This window comes from Equus quagga, chromosome 12, assembly GCF_021613505.1.
Source record: "Equus quagga isolate Etosha38 chromosome 12, UCLA_HA_Equagga_1.0, whole genome shotgun sequence".
Classification (NCBI taxonomy): Eukaryota; Metazoa; Chordata; class Mammalia; order Perissodactyla; family Equidae; genus Equus; species Equus quagga.
Window position 1 is genome coordinate 36,996,392 of NC_060278.1, and position 22,690 is coordinate 37,019,081.

Consider the following 22,690-nt stretch of genomic DNA (forward strand, 5'->3'; position numbering starts at 1 on the left):
AGGCAAAACTAATCCATGATAGAAACCAGAGCAGTGGTTGTGCATGAGGGGTGGGGATCCACCGGGAAGAGGCAGAAAGGATCTTTCTGGAAAGATGGAAATTTATATCTTTATTGAGGTGGAGCCTTACTTGGGAGTATACATTTATCAAAATTCATAGGATTGTACACTTAAAATTTGTGGATTTCACTGTGCATAAATTTTACACACGTTTTTTGAAGCCCCAAATCAAACTCTCTCGCGGGGCCTCCGGTTGTTCACTTTGATCAGCAGAGGGCGCTCCGAGCTCACCAAACACGCTTTGGGGACCCAGCTACTTGGGGATGCAAATCAGACCAGCTAGAGTCCCCTCTGTCTCCAAGGTGAATCTCGCAGCTCCCCGATAGCTCTCCCTCGACACCCCACCTTCCCCGCCCGCGGTTTCACCGGCTCGTCTATTCACCTGGCCACACTCTGCCTTTCGGCTGATAAGTAGGGCGCAGCTAATGGGGATTCTATTTGCCGCGGCACCTCCGCGGAATACAGATGTGCCTGGCAGCTGGCGCGTGCTGCCTGGAGGCATACCTGCCCCCCTGTCTTCTCTTGATGGGATCGCTTTTAAATTGGAAGTGGGCACGTAATGGAAACTTCCACAGTGTTCTCGACATCTTCATTTTGACCTTCTTACCTCGCTTTGGTGGCTGTGACATATTCCCACGCAAGGGCTGCGGCGGGAGCGGGGAGTGGGTGGATGGCAGCGCGAGGGCGGCGCGGAAGGAATTTTCCCTGAGGAAGGCAGGGTGGGTAGGGCGACGCCCCAGGGTTCCAGCACCCGAGAATATTGTCTTCCTGCCCCTTCCATATCTGAGAAGGAATCTAGCGACTGGAAAGCCCCAGACGTCCTTCGCGCCTTCGCCTACCCCCAGGCTGGGTCTCTCCCGGGAGCGGAGATGCCATTACACCTCACGTGATCCCCGCACAGGGCCGGTCCTTCGAGAGGCGTCTCGTGGGGTGTTAATTAAAGGTCACAACAAAACAGACCTGCCGGCTCACCAGAAGAAATGTCCTCCTGGGAAATGAAAAATGACACCCCGGAGCAGCCACGTGTGGAGCCTGGCATATGCCGGCTTCCTGCGCTCTTGGGCGCTGCGCCGGGGGCGGGAGGGGGGATCGGAGAGGGGCGATGACTGGGTGCTCCCGGGACTCCGCGGGTCCCCAGCGAGGGAAGAAAAGGAAGGAGGGGTGCTGAGGGGGCTGACCCGGACAGGGCGAGGCCAAAGCCAGCTCGCACACACCCCCCCATCCAGGCCCGCGCCGTCCGCTCTCGCGTGTGCAATCCCTCAGTTTCCCCAGCCCAGCGGCGGCCCGCTGGACCCCCAGGGTCACCTGTCCCAGCCCTGGGCGGCAGGCACCTCGCAGACTGGGGCTTGGGCGGGTGTGGGGGGAAAGCCCCCAGTGCTCGGGCTGTGGTTGGGAGGGGGGGCCCCCGGCCGGCTGGGGGTTGGTAGGGCAATTCCAGAAAAGGTTTGCAGGGCAGGTCTAGGAGAACAAAGGGCGGGGGGAGGACCCGGCATGTTTGTGGACTTGTTTGTGACTCAATCCTTTTATACGGCGTTTCAAAGGCAGACCTGCAAGCCTTGCCAGGAAGAGAAAGAACTTGGGGGCGGGGGAGGCTCGGGCGCAGCGTTTCTGTCCAGCCCCGCTCGCTCGGCGCTGCCCCTCGGCTCCAGGCGCGCGCACTGGTGTTTCATTAGAGCCCTGGACACGGGCCACTCACCAGGAACTTCCTCGCAAGGAGCGAGATTTACGATCCCCTCCCCCGGCGCTCGGCCTCTCAATGTCAGGCAGGAGCGCCGCAACATAAAATGGAGCCCGGCCGGCGCGGCGGCAGCCAGGCGGCGGGCTCCCGGGCGGCGGGGCCGCTCTCCCCGAGGCTCCGCGCTGCGCCCGGGCGCACACGCGCGCCCTGACCGCGGCCGGCTCCCGGCGCCCCGAGCCGCCCCTCGCGCTGCCCTCGCACATCTGACAGGCAAGACGGACCGGCGGATATTGGCTCCGCGACACGCCGAGGCTCCTCCCCAGTCTGGATCTTTATATTTTGGGAGAATTTCTTTGAACTCAGTTACCCAGCTCCGTGAAGGAGACAAGTTCCCACAGCCCGATCGCCGGCGGAGGCGAGGCGAGGGCTCGCCCACCTTCTCTGCAGCTGCCGGGCGCCCCGATTGTATTCCTCTCTTCCCTCGTGGAGGAAAACGGACTGACTTGCTGAGGAAAACGCCAGTTATCTGGATGTGGCCGTGAGAAGAGAACGTGTGGCTGGAGGAGGCAGAAGAGGACGAGGGAAAGCATTATTTGAAGAGAAGAATAAATCAGCCTCTCCAACCCTTTCTGCAAATTGGTGCTATTACTTCTGGGGTCCATTTGCTTTTATTCTCCCCCCACCCCACATTAAGAAACCTTGACTTGAGGGCCAAGAGACAGCCCCCTATAAGCGGCGGACCTTCTGGGTTGGAGCACCTTTTGGATGTAGCATTGGTGGAACATTTACACTCTCCTTTGCAAAAGCCACCATGAATTCGGTAGCTGGGAATAAAGAGAGGCTGGCGGTCTCCACCAGGGGCAAGAAATACGGGGTAAGTTGTGACGGGTACAATGCGGAGACGCGTTACCACAGCCATCTCGGCTGGGGTCACCCCTCTCCGGGTACCGTGCGCCCTGGCAGGGCGGCTCCGAGCTCTCCTCCCGCTGCAGAGGCGCCTCCGCCGGGCGGCCGGGCGGGCGTGCGCGCGCAGAGGCGGGTCTGCCCGCGAGGACGCCGCACACTCGCCGGGCCCTCGGAATGCTTCAGTCCTCTCATTCCGTCCCTTCCCCGCACCCCTAACTTTTGCAGCATTCCTGCACTTCTAGGCAGAATTAAGCCGAATGGGAGGGTTTCCCAGGAATTCTCGGCTGTTCCTCGGGATCATTTCCCTGGGGCGGGAGAGCCTTTCATTTACCTTCCGGATCCGGAGGGCTGTAACCCGAACGAATAAAAATCCAAAAGTCACAGCCGCTCCAACCCCCCCGCCCCCCAAGAGCATCTTCCAGGATCCTGAACCTGGGCTCTGGCTGGCATGGGTGCCGTTTCAAAAGCGCAGGGCGCTGAGTCTGTGGGTTCCCCCTGCAGAAACCGTTGAACCCCCCTGAGCGAGCCCTCTCCGCCTGACCGGAGGAGCCGTCCGCCCGCGCTACGGACCCGGCGCGGGGGGGCACCCGGCCAGTGGGGACTCACTTAAGGACAATTAACGAGACAGATGGAGGCAGATTTGGCCGGAGTGCTCAGAGCGGTCCCGAACGCGCTCCCGGTGGCGCGCAGGTCCCCGGGAAGGCGGGCGGGAGGGCGCCCCCAGCCCGGCGCGGCTCCGGGGCGCGGGAGCCCGCCGCCGTGAGGCCCCTGACAGCGGCGTGTCCCCCCCGCAGGTGAATGAAGTCTGCTCGCCCACCAAGCCGGCTGCGCCCTTCTCCCCCGAGAGCTGGTACCGGAAAGCCTACGAGGAGTCGCGTGCCGGGAGCCGGCCCACCCCCGAGGGCGCGGGCTCGGCGCTGGGCTCATCGGGGACCCCGTCCCCCGGCTCGGGCACCTCGTCCCCGAGCTCCTTCACGGGCTCCCCGGGTCCCGCCTCCCCGGGCATCGGCACCAGCTCGCCGGGCTCCCTGGGCGGCTCGCCGGGCTTCGGCACCGGCTCCCCGGGCTCCGGGAGCGGCGGCGGCTCCTCCCCCGGCTCGGACCGCGGCGTCTGGTGCGAGAACTGCAACGCCCGCCTGGTGGAGCTGAAGAGGCAGGCTCTGAAGCTGCTGCTCCCGGGGCCCTTCCCCGGCAAGGTGAGCGCGCCGCGGGCTGGGAGGGAGGGCTGCGGGGCCCTGGCGGCGCTGGGGACTGCTCCACACCCTGGGGGGCGCTGGCACGGCTCGGCCACCCCGGGCCAGGGGGCCACCCCGCGCGTCTCCCTCGCCAAGCCGCCTGGGGCGCAGAGCGGGCACGGTGCGCCCGCGGCTTCAGGTCTCCCTGTCCCCTGGGGATGGCCCAAGCCATTTGTCCTGCAGCTCTCCTCTCCTTAAAGTTCTCTGTCTGCGCTGCCTGTGCGCGCGCCCGCCCATCCCCTGGCCCCGCGCGGCGCTGCGGTCCCCCAGACCCTCTTTCCGCGCGGCCGCTAACCTTGGCCGTGCGGCAGGCGGGCGAACGCACTGACGCCAGCTCCTGGGATTCTGTCCTTTCTGCCGCCCGCCCGGACTGCTGGCCGCTCTTCAGGTTTTTCTCCCCACTCCTACCCTTTCCAAAAACGTCGGTGTGAGTAGTAAAAGCAACCTGATAATGTAGGAGTCGGCCTTTCCCATTACCTATTTGTGGTCCTTCCTTCCCAGGATTACGGAAACAGAAACACACATATTGGAAAGCCAGCATTTCCCCCCTAACTTTCCGAGTGTCTGAGGAAGATTAAGGGGCGGAGAGCTCCTCGGAGCGCGGCTACCTCCTGGCCTGCTCCAGCCGCGAGCACGGCGCTTCCTCCATAGCAACGCTGCGCGTTGGTGTGCGCGGAGCCCCAGAGGGTAACAACACAGTGCGATTGTATCTGCACCACTGGGTCCAAGTACTATCAAATGATAATATTTACTCTTCCACTTGAGAATTTTTATCAGTGGTTGGAGAGAAACACCGAGAAAACAGAGTAAATTGCTGTGGAGATTTCCAACACTCTTTGTTCAATGGCATTTTCTGATTTATATTCCTGTGACTTTCGAACTGAAATATTGTGATTTTGAGTAGTGGAGTTTAGGAATAACTACATCTGGTTGCCCCCCTGCTTCTCCAAATACACGCACATTGATGTTTTCATAGGCAAGGGTTAAAGTAAACAAATACCCACAGATGTTGTAAAATTGTAAATGTGGAAAAGTACCACCAAGAGAATTGGTTTTATGAATCCAGAATTTATCTTAAGAATAGTTGACTCGTGGATTGTTGTCAGTATGCCATTTCTGTGGTTTGATACTAAATGGGTTAGGACACCCCAAGAATCAGTTTCTGGGACTCTAGAAGCTCACACCACTCTTGCGTGCTCTATGCTCTGATTTAACAATTTCTTCACTCAAATTTATTTGCTGTGTTGGTCATTTATCAATATTCTTTGATTTCCTATCACATTCAAGGCACTGTGTGAGGCACAGTAATGAAATAAGTGCATACAGTCCTTGTCCACATGGAGCTTATATTCTAATGGAGGATACAGACATTGACCACAAAATGCACAATTCGTTGTTTACTCCCATTTGTGGTGAGTGGTACAGTGGAAGAGTGTGGGGTTCTGTGAAATTGCATAATCACACAGGAGCCTCTGATAAATTTAGAAGAACTTTGGTTCTTAAGGATATAACACGTGATATTTGGCAATCCTAATAAGTTGCAGCCTACCAAATTATTCTAGAACATTCTTGAGGACGCTTTCTTACAATAGCTGCTTTGTGTTGCTGTTTGAGTGCTCCTTGTGTGCTAAGGTAAATCAAAATATACCGTTTTCATAAAAATGGAGAAAGGGAAGGAAGGGAAGGAAAGGGAAGAAAGGAAGAAGAAACAAATGTTGAGACTGAAAGGCATTCATCACGTTTTGTGGAGTCATATGACAAAGCAGGTTTTTATTTTTGTTGAAGTAGCCTGGAAAATTCATTCACAGTGTTACAGGAGGCTGCACAGTGTATTTGCTGACTTTATTTACGTCCTGATAATAGTGATGTTGGGAAACTGATCATAAGGGGAGAGTGATGGTTCCAGAAGAAGCATGGCATCTGCTGAACCGCAGTGCTTGGCACTGCCTCCCAGTGATCCAGGCTGGTCTCGAGGAGAGCTGTGCGTCGTGGGACAGTCACTGGGATCACTTTACGTGCACACGGGAATATCACCCAGTGCCTCAGTTCCGTGGAGTTTACATGAGACGAAGCACAGTGGAACATGACATTTGTTACTGGAGTGTGTGCCAGGCTTAGCCCGAAACAAGGGTGATTTGAATTACCTCGTGGGTGGGAATGAGGTATGGGGCCTCAATTTTAACTACAAATCTTCTGCTTGTCTCTGGGAATAATAATTTTAGGTTTTTTTTTTTTTTTCTTTTTTAAGCATCGGTACCCTCAGATTAGGTACAATTTCCATTACACCTCTAAAGTCTGCAACATTTTAACCGAACAAACCTGGTGTTCTCTCCTGCACCATGGTTGGAGGCCCATGTAACTCGGAGACAAGGCTTTTCTTCTTCCCAGAACTGGATTATGAGCCAACTGTGGACCTCTGTAGCCCTCAGGCATGGAAGGAGTTAAGTTTCATTGGAACAAGAGATGTCATTGTGACTCCAACATGTAGTTCACCATGGAGAGTAAGAGTCTGGAAGATAAAGGCATGTTTTTGAGGAGCAATTAATAAAAATCATCTTTGTAATTCGCTTAAGATGCTTAGCTATATTTGGGGAATATTTCCTTAAATAGAGTATTAAATTCTACTGGGTGGTGTTAAAAGTCTCCTACAGAGGCATTTAAAAGTCAAAGGCAGAATAGGAACCTTATTATTTTAGGATGGATTTGGTTTTAGTTCTTTCTCCACCACTGATTTATTTTGTGACATTGAGTAAATCAGTTTCCTCTTTATTTTTAGCTTTCCCATTAATATACTAAGAAAAAAAAATGATTCAGACTGTTAGAATGTCATACAAATTATTTTGGATAAGGTTTGAAAAGTGCTTCCATTCTTTAGAGGAAGACGTGAGAGTTGATGATTATTAATTAGCCAAGATTCTGTTAGATTTATGTTTTACAGAATTTAGGGTTTTTCTTACAAAACATTATCCACTTTCAGTTTCTAGTTTTGTCAGTACATTTCCCAGATATGATACTGCCACGAGTTCCCACACTATGCCCACTGGTAGGTCACAAGCCCCAGTGAATGTTCCCAGTTTGTCGCTAGGACAGTTGGTTAAGGAGGGGAGGTGAAGTGCTGGTGAGCCCGTGCAGAGGTGTCTGGCTGGTCCCAGGAATTAGAGAGTGGCTTTGGTGGCCTGAAGATGACCTGTTCTGAGCACTCTCAGTAGTCATGTGGCCACTGGAGAAAGGCTTCACGGCAGAAGGAGACATGACTTGGAGGTTTCTAGCTTGGGTAACTGGGTGAGTAGGGATAGTGTAAAGGGAGACAGGAAATGGGAGGAGATACAGATGGGGATGGAGCTCACAGAGAAGGATGATAATGGGTTTGGTTTTCTATGCGTTGAGTTTGAGGCTTCTGGAAAGAGATGAAGAAGAGACAGATTTAGGAGTAAAACAGACTCTGAATGAAGACGTGGCAGCTGTGAGCTCACATAACTCCTATTGATGCTTTGGATCCATCCTTTCCAATAGCAGCTCACCTGGGTGAGTAAAGATCAGTGCGTGGTGGCAGATGGTAAAACATTCGGATTAACTTTTGGTACCTCAGTGAGTAAAAAAGTCCTTATTGGGTTTGTATGATTTCTTTTCTAGGGCTGGTAAATGGAAGTGGTCAGATAAAACAAAAGAATATGGATTTGTAAAGTGTTGGGATTTTCAGTGAAAACAGTCCTTTTACCCATTGTAGTGTTCCAGTCTGTCAATATAAAATCATTTCATATCCACTGGCAAGAGTGTCTTTCCTGTTTCATACACAGTTGAGGCACAAAGCCAGAAATAGGAGCCAAGGAGCCAAGTGTCCCATTTTGGGGCTATCCTAGATCATTCTCATGTCTGTGATAGAGCTTTTGAATTGACAGTGTAAGCCCAATGAAACATCAGCCCAAAGGAATTCCCTGGAGTAAGCAGAAATGTTCCAGGTTGGCAGAAAGTTATCAGACATCTGTTCATTTCCATATCAATAAAAGAAAATCTTCTCTTATGTAAAAAAAGGTCCAGAACTATATTCCTATCAGATTTTTTTCTCAGTCATATATCCTAGGTCCATTTATGGCCCAGAAATATCAGGACGATTAGCCAGACATACTGAGAAGCATGGCCAGGAATCACAGAGAAGAATGAAAGGCATGTGTCCAGGGGTGTAAAACACCAAACGTAGACTCTAAATATCCAGACCCCAAGGAAGTCTAGACTTGGGGGAGGGGGCGTGTATTTGTGTGTGTGTGGTGTATTTCTGTATTTTCCCAGCTCCAAAACAGGGATATGAAAAAATAGCTCTATTTAAAAGGTTCCCTATAAGCCACTGTAAGACACTTTATAAATAGATAAAGCAGACAGTGCATTTTAAATACTTACTAATTGTGAGGAAATTCTATCTGAAATCTTCTGAGAACACATGGCTATTTTCAGAAAGCTTCATTTGAATCTTTCCCATTTCAGAAGTGTTTTAGATAAAGGATCAGCCAGTAGATAATATCAGTAATGAAAAAGTTCTGTAGCATTTATCATTAAAAATTTTTGAGACATTTTAGGGATTATAAAAACATTCCCAGTAGAGACATGTGAGCAGTAATCTCTTCTTTAAGGCTTAGCAAGCTATGGAATAATGGCATTTCATTCTACCAGACTTTTAATTGTGAACCAACATGGTCAGTTTTTATAGCGACTTAATTCACTTTGTAAAAATCCCTGGCCTGTAGTAATTTCTTCCACTCTCATTGCAGATAGGATTATTGCATTAGAAATGTGATTTTTAAATGGCTGAGGCTAGTAATTTGTCAGCATTTGGAAGGATTAAGTCAATAAAATTTAGGCAACATCAGTTGCTCTTTGGCATTGCATCACAGATCTTACATTCATCAGCTAACAGTAGCGGTGATGGTGAAAATGATGATGATTATAAATGGCTAACAATTATTGTCCTTATTATGTGTAGGCATTGTACTAAGATACACACACATACACACACATACGTATATACATCTATGCATACATACATAAAATCTCATATAGCAAAATGAAGAGGAACCTGATTTGTCTTCTTTTACCGTGGAATTCCAGGTGATTGATGTGGTTCAGGTCACAAAGGAAGCATGAGTAAAGATGCAAGGAGCAGAGAAATCCAAGGATGCTTCTCTGCAAAAGCTGTTGATGGTCACTGTTAGTGAGAATGCCTGAGTGGGAGACCCCTGCTTAGAGAGAACGTTATGATGGTTTTTCCAGGGCTCACAGGTGGCAAGTTCACTTTTGGGGTGGGGCATGGGGAGTGGTGGGAAAAACATGGGAAGTTACCCAGATTCTGAGCTGAGTAGTGTTCCTGGCTGGAATGTATGCAAGGGCAGAAGGAACTTCCTCAGGTTTATATTCCCTGGGTTGGGACTCTGTTGTCAGCCCTTTCTGAGAAACCCTGCGGAGGGCCCTGTGCTGACCTTCAGAGAGGAGTCGTCCCTCCGCTGGGCGTTTCAGTGCCACGTCAGCCGGGCTGCAGACTTCCGCTCTGCTTCGTCCTGGCAAAGGTTGCAAACTGGCTGGTGTCTGTGAGGGTTCACGGGAGGTTTTCAGGAATACAAAATGAATTTCTTTTTCATCACTCTCTTGAGTTACAGGCTGATCATAAGCAACTTTTCTTTACTTTTTTTTTTTTTTCAATCTCGTATATGGTCATATTGTGGCAAAGAAGCACTGTTTAGAATGGGCTCCCGTTGACATTTCATGCTTGTATGTGCCCATCAGAAATATCTTAAGATACATTTGTATAGGTGCAAAAGGACTGAGAGTTACACTTTTATTCCTAAATTACTTTTGAAATATTTATCAAAATCGTAAATCAGTTCGTATCCATCGTCCTGCTTACTATGGCCTCTGGGTGCTCCAGAACCCATCTAAGAAAATTGGATTTTGAGTCATGGTTAGAAAGATGTGTGTCTACCACTTCCAGGTTTTAGAGGAATTCACCTGGGTTTTCTTGGAATATTTATATAGTTTTCTTTTTAATGTTTAGATCTCTGCTCCATTGGGAGATTATTTTAGGGTGTAAGGAAAGGTATAGACCAATTTTATCTTTTTCTAAATGTCTATCCAGTAGTCCCCAAACCCTTTATTAAAACATCCATGTTTCCCCCAGTGATTTGTGATATCACTATTATCATAAACCAAATTTTTGGTTGTACTTGGGTTCATTTCTGGACTTCTCTTATGTTCTATTTACCTGTCTCTTCATATACCAATTCCATACTATTTTAATTTTGGAATCTTTGTAGTGTGTTTTAGTATTTGGTAGGACTAGCCCTCTCTCCCAATTTCTTTTCTAGGAGTTTCCTGGTTATTCTTCTTGACTATTTTCCCATGTGAACTCTAGAATCAACTTGCCTAACTCCAGAAAAATTTTTTTTAATTGGAACCATGTTAAATTTCTGTATTAACCTTGGGGATATTTGGCATCTTTATGATGTTGAATCTTTCCCAAGAACATGGAATATCTTTCCATCTGAACAAGTCTACGTTTCAGCAATTTTGAAAGTTTTTCTCATACAGGCTTTGCACATTTCTTGTTACATTTATTCTTAGATATTATATCTTTTGTTGCTATTATAAATGAACTCTTCACTTCTATTATCTCTTCTAGTTGGTAATGATTTATGTATAAGAAGAGTTTTGATTTATATATTTATTTATATCCCATTACCTTATTAAGTTCTATGACTGTATCCATTCATTTTTAAAATTAGTACTCTTGGGTTTTCAAAAAATTTAATCATCTACAAATAAAGATATCATTACTCTTTTCCTTTGCTATTTTTATTTCTCTAATGGTTTTCTAATTGTTTGTTACATTGATTAATGCCTCCAATACAATGTTAAATAGTAGTGATAATGGGGACATGTGTATAGTTTTTCACATTAAGAAGTTGGCTTTTGGACTGAGGTCTATATTTATTTTTAAAATTTAAGGAAGTATCCATCAATTCCTATTATATTTAGTATTTTTAATCAGGAATGGGTGTTATATTTTGGCAAATGTCTTTTCATTATTTAAGGAGATGATCATATGACTTTTCTCATTAGGTCTATTAATATTTTGAATTATTATCTTTGGTTTCCTAATAATGAACGATCCTTGCATTCCCATAATAAACCCCACTGAGTCACAATGTATTTTTTTTAAATATGCTACTCGATTCAGTTTGCTAATATTTTATTTATTGTTTTTCCTTCATATTCATATGCCAGTAGGCATTTTTGATTCCGGCTCATATACCAGCTACAGTACTGTGCCGCATTTTAACCAAGATATGCAAAAGACTAGAATTCCTGCCCTGCAACTCCCAGTCTAGTATTAGAGGCAGACAAGGAACCCAAGAGTGAGAGTGCAATGTATTAAGTGCTGCTACGGGCTGTGCAGGCTGCTAGGAGGCACGGAGAGGTGAGGCTAAGCTGGCTTTGGAAGGGTGAGTAGGAGTTCAGCGTGTGACTACGGTGAAGGATGGACATTCCAGGCAGAGAGAGTGTGCACATTGGGCACAAAGAGGTTGTGCAGGCTCAGTACACTTGGGGAACTGCGGTGGTGCGTTGTCACCATAGCACTGTGTGTGCATGGGTCAGTGACAGGCTGGGAGGCTGGCAGGGAGAGAGTGAAGGGCCTTGCAGGCTAAAGAGTCCGAATATTACCCTGTAGGCCATGGCAGCCATTGAAGGGCTTTCAGGAAGCGGATGAAGGGATCAGACATTCATTTAGAAAGACTGCTCTGATAGAGAGAGAGAAGATGGAGTGGAAGACTGGTGTCATGGAGTCACATCAAGAGTCCCCTTTCTGTGGCTTGAGTGAAGGATGATTCAGATCTGAACTAACGCAGTAGTGGTGGGAATCCAGAGGCAGCTTGTACCTGACAGATCTTGTACATAGGAAACCTATGAGGGGTGGCAGCTGAGATATGGGGTGGGAGGGAGAGGAGGAAGATGAGGTGTTCTCCCAGATTTCTGGCTAGGACAAGTGTATAGACAGTGCTGCCATTAACTGAGACAGAGAATAAGGCAAAGAGAGACTGTTTGTTACTGTGGATCTGAGTTTTGAGTATGGTTGTGGATAATAACGTTGGTTTGGGCTCTGTAGACCTTGAGGTAGAATGTTCCAGTGGGGTCCAGTTGGGGCTCTCCAGTGGGTTTAGAGCTGGAGACGTGGAGATGTCACTGTGGAGAAGGTGGTGGAATCCACAGGTGACGTGAGCTCTCCAGGGAGGATGTGTAGAGTGAGACAATAGACAGCTGGGTGTGGAGCTCTGGGACCCACTGACGTTGAAGGGACAGGGAGCCTGATGAGCCAGGAAGATAAATCGAGCAGGAGAGGCCAGAAAAGGGGGAGGGAAATAGGAGAAAGTAGTGTCATGGAAACTGATGGAGGAGCGAGCTTCAGCAGGTAGGGGTGATAAAGGTCAGATACCTCGGAGAGGTCAAGGGTCGGACTGAGGCTTCCACTGAGTCAGCAAATAGGAGGTCATTGGGGATCTTTGTCAGAAGAGTCTCTGGTGCCCTGGAGAAAGGCAGGCAATGACAGTGGGTCCAGGAGTGGATGGAGAGGTGAGGACGTCTGAGGAAGCATTTGAGTTGTTGAGGGCACTAAGGGGTTAAGAGAGATCCATTTACTGAGGCTCTTATGACCTTAAAAATGAAGATCTGGGGTCAATAAAGGAGTGCAAAACCAGGCTCCATCACTAAGTGTGAGACCTTGGGCAAGCCACTTAGCCTTCCTGAACCTGGTTATTCTCATCTCTAAAATGCGGGCCGTGATAGGACCTCACCAGGGTTCTTGGGAGGATCAAGTGAAATTGGGAGATGATACTCAGCCATCACTTCCTGTTTTTATTCCAATGACTCTCCACAGGAAGATGAATTTTATGAAAGGCCCCTTCCTTCTTTTTTTTCTTCCTTCCCTCCTTCCTTCCTTCCCTCCCTTCCTCCCTCCTTCCTTCTTTCCTTTCTTCCTTCCTTCCTTCCCCCCCCCCGTCTCTCTCTCTTTCTTTCTTTTTCCTTTCGCCAGTGGTCTGACACCAAAATGGAAAAGCCGCAGTCAGAGAAAATGGAGCCATTCAGCTCATCTCTGTTCCCATTTCTTCACCTCCAAGTGGATAAAGCATTTCATACTTATTTATTCTTTTGTAGGGTGGCTCCACAGAAAATTTAGGGGGGCTCAGTTGACAAAAATAGCTACTCCTTTTAGTTGAGATGCCATGAATATGGATTGAGATTCTTTGTCACAGATGGAAATCCTTTCTTTAAGCTCTGCCCCTCTCAGAGGCCCTCCAGGGAGGCCTGCAGACACGGCATTTGGCGTTTCGGCTCTGGTGAGTGTGGGAGAGCTGACTTCCCCCAGTGACTGTGCATGCAATGTGCAGATCCAAGCAGCACCAGGAATTTGGGCTTATCTGCCTTCCAATCCAGTTTTATCTTTCTCAGACAGTTTTCTTTGCAGTTATACTTTGCTGATCCTATCACATCGATTCTGACCAGACCCTGTGGAGAAGTCTAGAAATAAAGACACCTCCCCCAGCAAGCAGTATTTCCTGCACATGTCTCAGCTCTCAGAGCTGGAGCTGACCTGGGCAGAGAGGGTTCTTGTAAACTCTGATATAGAAAGAGCCAGTATTCTTTTGCTGCTATATGGGTTAACCTATCAGGAGGCTCTGGGGCAGAGTAAATTCTTTTGAGAAGCAGCACTACATCTAAATATATCTTAAGTTTTATGTACTAGGTGACAGTTGAGGGGCTATTTTTATTCATCTTTTCTAGTTAATGGGGTTTAAGCTCAATATTGTTGCTGATCATGAAAAGTTCTTGGAAAAGATTTGAGCTGTCTACTCAGCATGGTTTTAAAATCTTTGATGGTTCTTACGCATGGAATGTCTTTATTTTTAAAGCATGAAAGGCAAATAATAAGTTAAAATCTACTTTGCCACCACAGGGAGACAAAGATAAACTTTTAATAATTCTTTAATCTGAGTGGCGTCTGAGATTTGTAATTGCTAATTCAGGATTTTTTCCTAAGATAACGTAGGAGTTGATAGAGCTTGAGATTTGTCGGTGGTGTAATTCCATCTCTTCATTAGCAGTGATGAGCAGCTACGCTTTCCTCTGAAAGGCTAGCATCCTATTTATAGGGGTTGCTTTCCTGAGAGTTGTAGTCCCTGCCTCCCTTTTCCCGGCTTGTCGAACTGGCGTCTTCATGCAGCAGTAGGAGACTTACTTATTAACTGATTAGAAACCACCACCAACAAGCAAAACCTGTTGAACTATCTAACCAAATGGTTACACAGAAAATAAACAGTCGAGGCAAACAACTAGCAATCGCTGTTGTTTAAGAAAAATAATCAGCCTCCTGGTTCCGTTGTGTCTTTCTGTGGAAGGATGTCTCGGTCCTGAGCATGGCAGCTGCAGAAGTGGCCTTGAATGGCTTCCCAGTGGTCCCATAGCTGTGAATTGGAGCATCGCTTGTCCTCCACCAAACCAGGCAGCATGGTGGTGGGGGCGGAGGGAAGGGTGGAGAAGGACAGAAAGGAGAGGCATAAGATAGAGGGGAGGAGAAGGAGGAACGACAAGAGAGAGGGTGAGAGAAACAGAAAATAAAGGGGTGGGTGGTAGGCATCAGGTTGTCTACATTCCCAGATGTTTAGGTGAAAAAGGACTGTCCTTAGAAGACAGGCAGAGGTACAGTCATGCCTCCAGCACCAATTAGCATGTGGTCTCTGGCAAGTCACCTTGCTGGCTTGTGCTTTATTCCTCTTCTGTAAACCAAGAGTGGGGGGAGTTGGTGGTCTCTAAACTCCTTCCAAGCCTGCGGGTCTCTGTGAAGCTGGAGAGAAGCCCCAAGTCCTTGCCCCCAAATTCCAGAGGATTGTGGTTGACAAAGTCCTTGATGGATTTCTGGCTGAACTAAGAGCCTGAAGCTGCTGCATGGGTTACCACATTTGTGGGACTTCCCGCTCTTCAGCCAGCCAGCGTGTGTCCCCCTTCTTTGCCCATTCAAACGAAGATTCTGGTAATACTGTCATCGCTCATGTTACTGCTTTTGGAATTTGGATCATAAATTGACTGACAAGATTCTTCCTGTTTCTTAATAGAGCTGTTTACTTTACCGTCTTCTGTGTTTGTAAGCAAAAGTAAACTTGGACAAACAAAAGGGCAATTGATTTGATAGGAGCAATTTGGTAAGGAATATTTGAGAAAAAGTATTGCCTTAGACATAAAGACTGCTTATAGTTAGTTTTACGTTAAAAAAAAAAATCTGCCATACTGCTTAGAAGTAATTTGTGGGGAGTTCATCCTAAGTAGCAGTATAGGAATACCAGAACTCCAAACATTTTATTCATCATTCTTAAGAAAATTCCCCATCTAGATTTTTTTCCCAAGCCTCTTTGTCCCTTTTGATTTCTCCTTTTTTCAGCTTTTTCAAATATCTAGACAGGGCATCAGCGTTTAGACCAGTATTTGCATATCCCACGGCCGTGACTTGAGTGTACCGATCCTCTAGTTTTGATGCTTGTCCTGCGAAGGGGAGAGCAGGTAGCTGACTGCTGAGTCAACAAGGTCCATCCAGTTCTGATCGATTTTATTTTTCTTCTTCAACACTAGCCCAGGTTGCCTCTTTAAAATATCTCCTCCCTGTGCAATGTTTCCCTAACTCTTATTTCAACCCTAATACTTTCTATTTGTATTTTAGTCTAAACACAACTCAAGGAGCACAGATATTAAACACAGAACTTCCTTTGGCCTTTACCGGCCCGGGAGCACATTAGGACTTCGGAACGACACAGCTGAGAACAGGCACAGAGCAGTGGGAGCAGCAGCAATACCACTTGTCCCTCCTCCTTCCTCCACGTTCTTCCACGTTCTCTGCACTTACTCGAAGGGAGCATTCATGGAGCATCCTGCAGCCAGGCACCCTCAGCTCAGTGGTCTGCCTTGAGCATAACAAACCTTCCATGTGTTTCTTGATTATGTTCTCAGATAGTGTATCCTTTATTGCTTTTCTTGTTCTTTTCCCTTAAATTTGCTCAAGTAATTATTTGTGAAATTGCTAAGGAGAAGTCTAACAAGGTTTGTGTGTGCGCGCATGTGCGAGCTCTTATGTGTGTGTGCGTGTGTGTCTGTGTGTGCGTGCACACTTTGCAGGAGCCCTGAGGAAGCATACAAGTTGGTAACACGGTAGACATCCTGTCTCAGGTTTCAGACATTGTTAGGCTGAAGCTTTTATTGGAGGTCAAGGCAGCTCATGAAGTGGGCTGTGCCATTAAAAGGGCATTCGGCAGCAAAGGGTGGCAAACTGTCTGGGCAGGCCGAGGGTGGAGGAGGGGTTGACAGCCGCAAGTCTGCTAATGATGGCTTTACCAGCATTGTTTGCAGCTAGGGTGGTAAAGTGATCCGAGGCATGGTTTTCATATACCTAATCAGGCTCTCTGCTTCCTGTGTGAGGCGTCCCCTTGCGGAAGGAAGTTGCTGGCTATGGGCTTTTTTGTGGTGGTAGCTTGTGCTAATTTACTTTTTTTATGGAGTATTCGTTGTCATTAGTGATTCTCCATAATGCCCCTTTATGATGCTCAGGAAGGACGTAACAATGATGGAGGGGTTTAGGAGGCTTGCCCAAGGTCACCCAGAAAACCTCTGGCGCCTGGCTGTCCATCAGGTTCTAATAGGATTTATTGATGCCCAAGTTGTTCTGCCCATGTGGATCTCCTTGACTCTGAACCTGGGAGCAGAGTCATCATAGCTTACTCATTTTATGTTTTGTTTGGTGCCTGTGCACCCAGTAGACAGCCATTGTTTTTTGAATACGTGAATTCACCGAAGATTTCTGGCCTTTTGAGAAGTAACATCTCCTTTCCACTGCTGTGTTAATGAAAACGTCACTGGGGATGAGGGAAGAGGATGATAGAGGAGGGGATGCTGGCGGGGTGTGGAGGGGTCAGAGGCGATGCCTGGGTTAGTCCAGGAAGTGGCATGAAGCCATCCCACTGATACAGCCTCCTGTTCTCTAGAATACTGAAATCCACGGAGATGAAAGAGTGAGAGCGGCTCCTTCCCGCAGTGGATCTTGGTCTAGGTATTTATGGCTTGGCTGGTTTGGAGGTCCTTGAGTTGTTAGTTGATGTGTCCTTGTGTTTGTGCAGTGTAACGTGGTTATATTTACTTCTAGTCTTGCAGAATAACAGAATGTGGGGATGCTCACTGGATGCTTAGAATGGGGTCCCAGGTATTCCGGGGAGGAAACATATTATCTTTGGTCAGAACTAAGCTGAGGGGACAAGCTTGAGGCCAGTTACCCAGACACTGGCACCTCGGATTTAATTTCTTCCTTCAGCCAATAATTGATAGTGCCCAGGTGATACTGCTCTGCCTCTGTTATTTGGTGAGATGGTGACCCATGATCACGTCCAGGAGGGAGGAGGGTGTAGCATCATAAAGAATCCCTCTGCCTGCAAAGGCTTGGTGCTCCTCAGAGTTTGAAGTGAGAGGAGAAATGCAGCGGGCTGGTTTCCAGTCATTCAATGCTGAGTAACAAGGAAGCAGGATAGTTTTTCCTATAGACATTAATGGGGTCGTGTTGGTTTGAAAAGAAATGGAGTAGTGTTCATCACTCTATTTAAGAGCACCCATTATGATCTTTTTAGTAGGATCACGGACTTTCAAGACCCTCTTTATGATTCTTACATAGGGCAAAATTCAATATAACGTGTCAATGTAAATGAATGCCATTAATTTTTAACATTGTACATCACCTTTACTCCTGGAGACCTCAGAATATCCTTGTTAGTTGTTAGCATTTTATAATCAAAGAAGAGTAGCATAGAAGGAACCTTAGAGGTTATGCGATGTTGCATTACTTTTGTGATTAGGAGCATGGTGCCTGAAGCCAGACCACTTGGGTTCGAATCCTTGCTCTGTTATTTACCAGCTCTGTAAACTTAGAGAAGGACTGACTTTGTGCCTCAGTTTCTTCCTTGTGTAATGCTGTTAATAATAATAATTGCTTCACAGGCAAGTTTTTTCTGGCACATAGTAGGCGTTCATGGAATGTTAGTATACAAACCGCCTCTTATAGAAAAGTAGAACTTACATATCTAGATGGTAACCTCCTAACTCTAGGATCTACTCTACACAATTAACATTCAGTTTATTCCTTTCTCATTCTCTCATCATCCGTCTCTTTATCCATCTGTCTGTTCATCTCTCTGTCCAACACCTCTTTGGCCTTTACCGTATAGGTATGTGGCCGCTGGACTTGGTGCTGGGGATAGAGAGATGGCTAAGATACAACCCTGTTCTTGAGTCCCTCACAGCCTGGTGGGAGGGTGGGTATGGAAGGGATGTGCAGAGTGTGGAGTTATGGGCACACAGGGGAGCAGCCTCCACTACTTCAGGCCACTGCATTGGGCCATTGCCACTTCTTTTTCACAGCAGCCCTTTAAGGAGTGTCATGGCTGGATATGGAGTGGGATGAGATGGTTTCCTAGAAGAGGTGACAGCTGAGTTGAGGCTAACGAGACAAGTAGGAATTAAGTGAGCAAAGCCTGAAGAAGATGAGGCATTCCAGGGAATCTCATGAACAGAGAATAGAAACAGCCTGAGAGTCTGCATGAGCCCTGAGAAATTCAGTATTACCAGACATAAAGTGTCCAAAGAGGGTAGCCCACCACATCGTCTTCACAAGAAATTAGAGTCAGTGTAAGATTTATGCACCAGTGTTGACAAATGATGCTACCGTGTAATACATCAAGGTAGCAGTACACCACCCATGTTCATGATGGCATTATCCACAGTAGCCAAAAGGTGGAAGCAACTCAAGTGTCCATCAGTGGATGAATGGATAAACAAAATGTGCTGTATCCATACAATGGAATATTATTCAGCCTTAAAAAGGAAGGACATTCTGGCACATGCTACAACATGGACATTATGCTAAGTGAAATAAGCTAGTTGCAAAAGAACAGTTACTATCATATTCCACTTATGTGAGATACCAAGACTAGTCGAATTCACAGAGACAGAATGGTGTAGGATGGTGGTTGCCAGGGGCTGGGGGAGGGGAATGGAGGGTTGTTGTGTAATGAGTGAGGAGTTTCAGTTTGGGAAGATGAAAAAGTTCTAGAGATGGATGGTGATATAACTGTACAACCATGGGAAAGTACTTAATGCCACTGAACTGTACACTTAAAAATGGTTAAAATGGTAAATTTTATATTATGTGTATTTTACCACACACACACGCGCGCGCGCACACACACACAGACAGCAGTACAAACTGTCACCAAATGTGTTCTAAGGGAAGAGATAGCCTGTGGCGTGCCTGAGCAGGGAAGACTTCATCCAGTAACGGCTCATGAAGGGTAATCGTGATAACATTTGTTGATCGAACCACATGATGCGTCCAAGCACGCTGTGTGTAGTATGTTTAATCCTCACAACTGCCATGTGACGTGGGTACAGTGGCTGTCCCCACTTTACGGGTGCAGACACTCAGCAAGGTGAGGCACCTGGACTTGCATCCTGCAGCGAGATGTGGGGCGGGGGTAGCACTTTGCCCTGTGCTCACTGCTGCTCAGTCCTTCTTACCCCTCTGTGTGCTGCCTCTCTGTGAGCCTCACTAAAGCCCCTCAGGAGGGAGAGGGCAAGATGTTCTGAAATGGGCCGAGCATGTGGCTGTGGAGGGATGCAGGCAGTGTCCCCAACTATGCTCTCTTTTCTCTTACTTCCACTTACCGTCCGAGAGGATGACCAGCCGTGACCAGGCAGGAGCCCGTCAGCTCCTCCTCTGCTTTGCTGTGGGACGGCGTGTGTCCGGGCAGGACCCACGATACTCTGTTCTGCAGGACCCGGTGCAGAGCAGCTGTTTTATTTGTGTTGTAATAGTTGGAAAAGTTTTAAACAGGCAGTCATCATCACTGAGTAAACACATTAAACTGGCAAATAAATCTTTGTGAGGGCAGCACATTAAAGGGTTCCCTGCATAATACGTATTAATACGTTACTAAAATTACATTGCACATTTTGCAGTAAACTCCAAAAAATGATTTATTCGCTCTTGGGTCCTTGACAGCAATATGTTCAATAGCGGCAAAACTCTTCCAAATTTGCCAACACACTTTGTGTGCATTGGTTTTTTGGAGTTAGACCAAATGGACCCTTTTAAAGATCAGATAAGCTACTACACCCTTGTATTTATATAGCTGCTTTCTAAACGTCACTGCACTGGCCCTTTGCCACCTGTTTTCTGTCTTTCACAGCATCCCTCTAAGGAATGTCATGGCTGGATATGGAGTGGTCTGTCTTAGCTTCGTTTAATAGGCATGTCAAATAAAAATGGCAAGTAATAGGATATATTGGAATATATGAGGAAGCCATTTTGGTATAAACCTAATTCGGCCTGACCTTGTCTTTCCAAAAGGGCCTGACCGAGGCCGTTGAGCATGCATTGTATATCTGCTTTAGAGATTCCCTATGGCAAGAGCAAAAGGCCCTTGAGATAAAGGTGCAACTTCCCTCCCCCTCCCAACGTTGGCATCTCCTTAAGGATTAAGCATCTTTCCTTAGGCTAGAAACTGATTGCTGCTCTCACCTGTGACCGCCCAGCTCGAGACAATAGACTTGCCTCCTGCTACACCATGAAGATAGCAGACCCACTACCTGCTGTGTCCATCAAGTGCTGTGCCAACAGGGCAATCTTGTGACTATTGTGGGAGGGACATTTCAATCATATGTAAAGCACCCTCTTTGGGGGTATATAACCATTCTGTACACCTCATTTCTTTGGTGCCCTTTCTTCCTTCGGGAAGAAAGGCCCCGGGCCATGGTCCTCAGATTTCAGCTCAGAATAAACTCACCGAAATTTTCATTTACAGATTGGTTATGGATTATTTTCATTGACAGGCAGAAGAAAGAAAGAAGGATATAGAGAGGCCAAGAAACTTTTCTCCGTCCATTCAACAACTGTTTCACAGCATCTGCTCTGTGCAGGTCACTGTTCTAGCTCCCGGACCCTTGATCTGTGTCACCAGTGAGTGAGGTCAGAGCTTAAGACTCCTGCCGGCCATTTTCTGGAGCAGTGCCCCTCTGAGCTTGTGGGACTTCAGGGGTTATTGAAATGTCTGCCTTTTTATAGGTGTCTGACACCTCCCAGGGTGAGGAAAGAGAATTTTACCAGAGTGTGACAGACCTGAGGACTCTGCTTTCAGATGCGGTGCCCCAGCCATCAGACTGTAAAGCTGCCAAGCTTTCCTTGCAAAGGCTTCCTTCCAGCCATTCTCCTGGACTCGGGCTAATTGGGACTTTTTTCTGGGGGTCCATTGCTTGTTCCTTGCTGACTTCTCTGGTTGAGACTTCCCACAAAGGTGAAAAGCTGGCACAGTGGCTTTTATCTTAAGCAAGGCCATCGATGGTACAGTAACTGCTTTCAGATGCTGCCCGTGTGGCCCAGATTCAGGATTGTGACCCAGAGGTGAAAGGCTATGTATTCCATTACAACTCGGAGCCATTCAGCCTCCAGTCTCCAGTGAGTTTCTGTGGAGAAGGAAGGACAGAGTGACTTAGACACTAGATTGCAGCGAGAAATAAGAATGGCAAAGTCCAAGAGTGGGGCTTCCATTTCTAGAGATGTTTTTGTAAAAGGCATTACCTGTGTTAATGTTCATACAAAAATACCAATGCTGTAATCTGAGGATGCTGGAATATAGGCTGCATATGGCTAAAACCTAGGTCCCTTATATGTGAACACGTGTAGTGGATAACTATGAGTTACAGAGTACCAGGTTCAGATCCAGTTTTCTTTTCCTGCTCTAGTTTTGACAAAGGATAAAACCTTAGTTACATAGTTTAGCTCCACCAAAAATGGGTGCAGGTCTGAAACAGGAATCGTAAAAGGTTAAAAGTCACTTCCTTTCCAGATCTGGGGGCCCAGTGTTGTTCAGCCTCGTTCAGTTTGGGTGGCCGGAGGGTCAGCTGTGCTGTGAGCATGGTTATGTTGGATGACTCAGCTGAAGTGGTGACATGAACTCAGAGGCCTTAGATGGGGAAGGTGGGAGAAGGACAGTGAGGGGGAGGCGGGGCTCCTGTTTATTCGGAGGGACCAGGCAGCTCGCCCTACAAATGCCAGTCAAGGGCTACTTTCTATCAGCTGAAATCCTTTGAGATTCTGTCAAATAAAGATTTGGGGGGGGAAAAAAAAAAGGCAGGTACAAAAAAATGAGAAGATCTAATTTTGTGGCAAGGTGTAGAAAGTCCCCCAGTCCAGCCATGCTTTAAAAATAGCAACAAGGCCATAATCCGAGTTCCAAGGTCTCTTTTATTGTGTTAATGTCTCCTCAAAAGCTTCCTTCTGTTGTTCCATTTCTAATTGTTTTCTCCTCTTGTCTCAAGTGGAGTTGAAAGGGAAGAGCAGCAAGCGTGGAAACACTGCTTTATGGAAAGTGGTGACATTTTATTCTGAGAAATTTTACCTCAGTGTTTATTCCCTGGGAGACACGGGCATTATTTTTCAAAGGATATTTCTTGGGGAAGAAATAGTTTCAGATCTATGAAGGTTATAGTAGAATTTACTAGTAAGTAGAAAGTCATATTCTGTGGAAGGGGACCAGAGAAGTTCAGGAAAGATGGATCCTTTGGATCCCTCATGGGATTTTATTTTCTTCTCTTTCTGCATCCCAGCTGGCATCTGGGTAGCCCCCTCATTTCCCTGTGTGGTTGCTGTAGCTGGGCCTGCCCCCAGGGGCCAAAAGCCCTGGGCCTGGTG

General features: G+C 47.3%; 1 protein-coding gene across 1 annotated transcript in view; it reads left to right on the forward strand.

Moving 5' to 3' along the window:
• The first annotated feature begins 1,659 nt into the window (after positions 1–1,659).
• The window catches only part of KIF26B (kinesin family member 26B), a 442,943-nt gene continuing 421,912 nt past the window's right edge, over positions 1,660–22,690 (forward strand). Inside the window, exons 1-2 of the mRNA XM_046678716.1 lie at positions 1,660–2,612; positions 3,439–3,840. Of these exons, the coding sequence (XP_046534672.1) occupies positions 2,550–2,612; positions 3,439–3,840 (465 nt within the window). The 5' untranslated portion in view covers positions 1,660–2,549. The remainder of the gene's footprint in view (positions 2,613–3,438; positions 3,841–22,690) is intronic.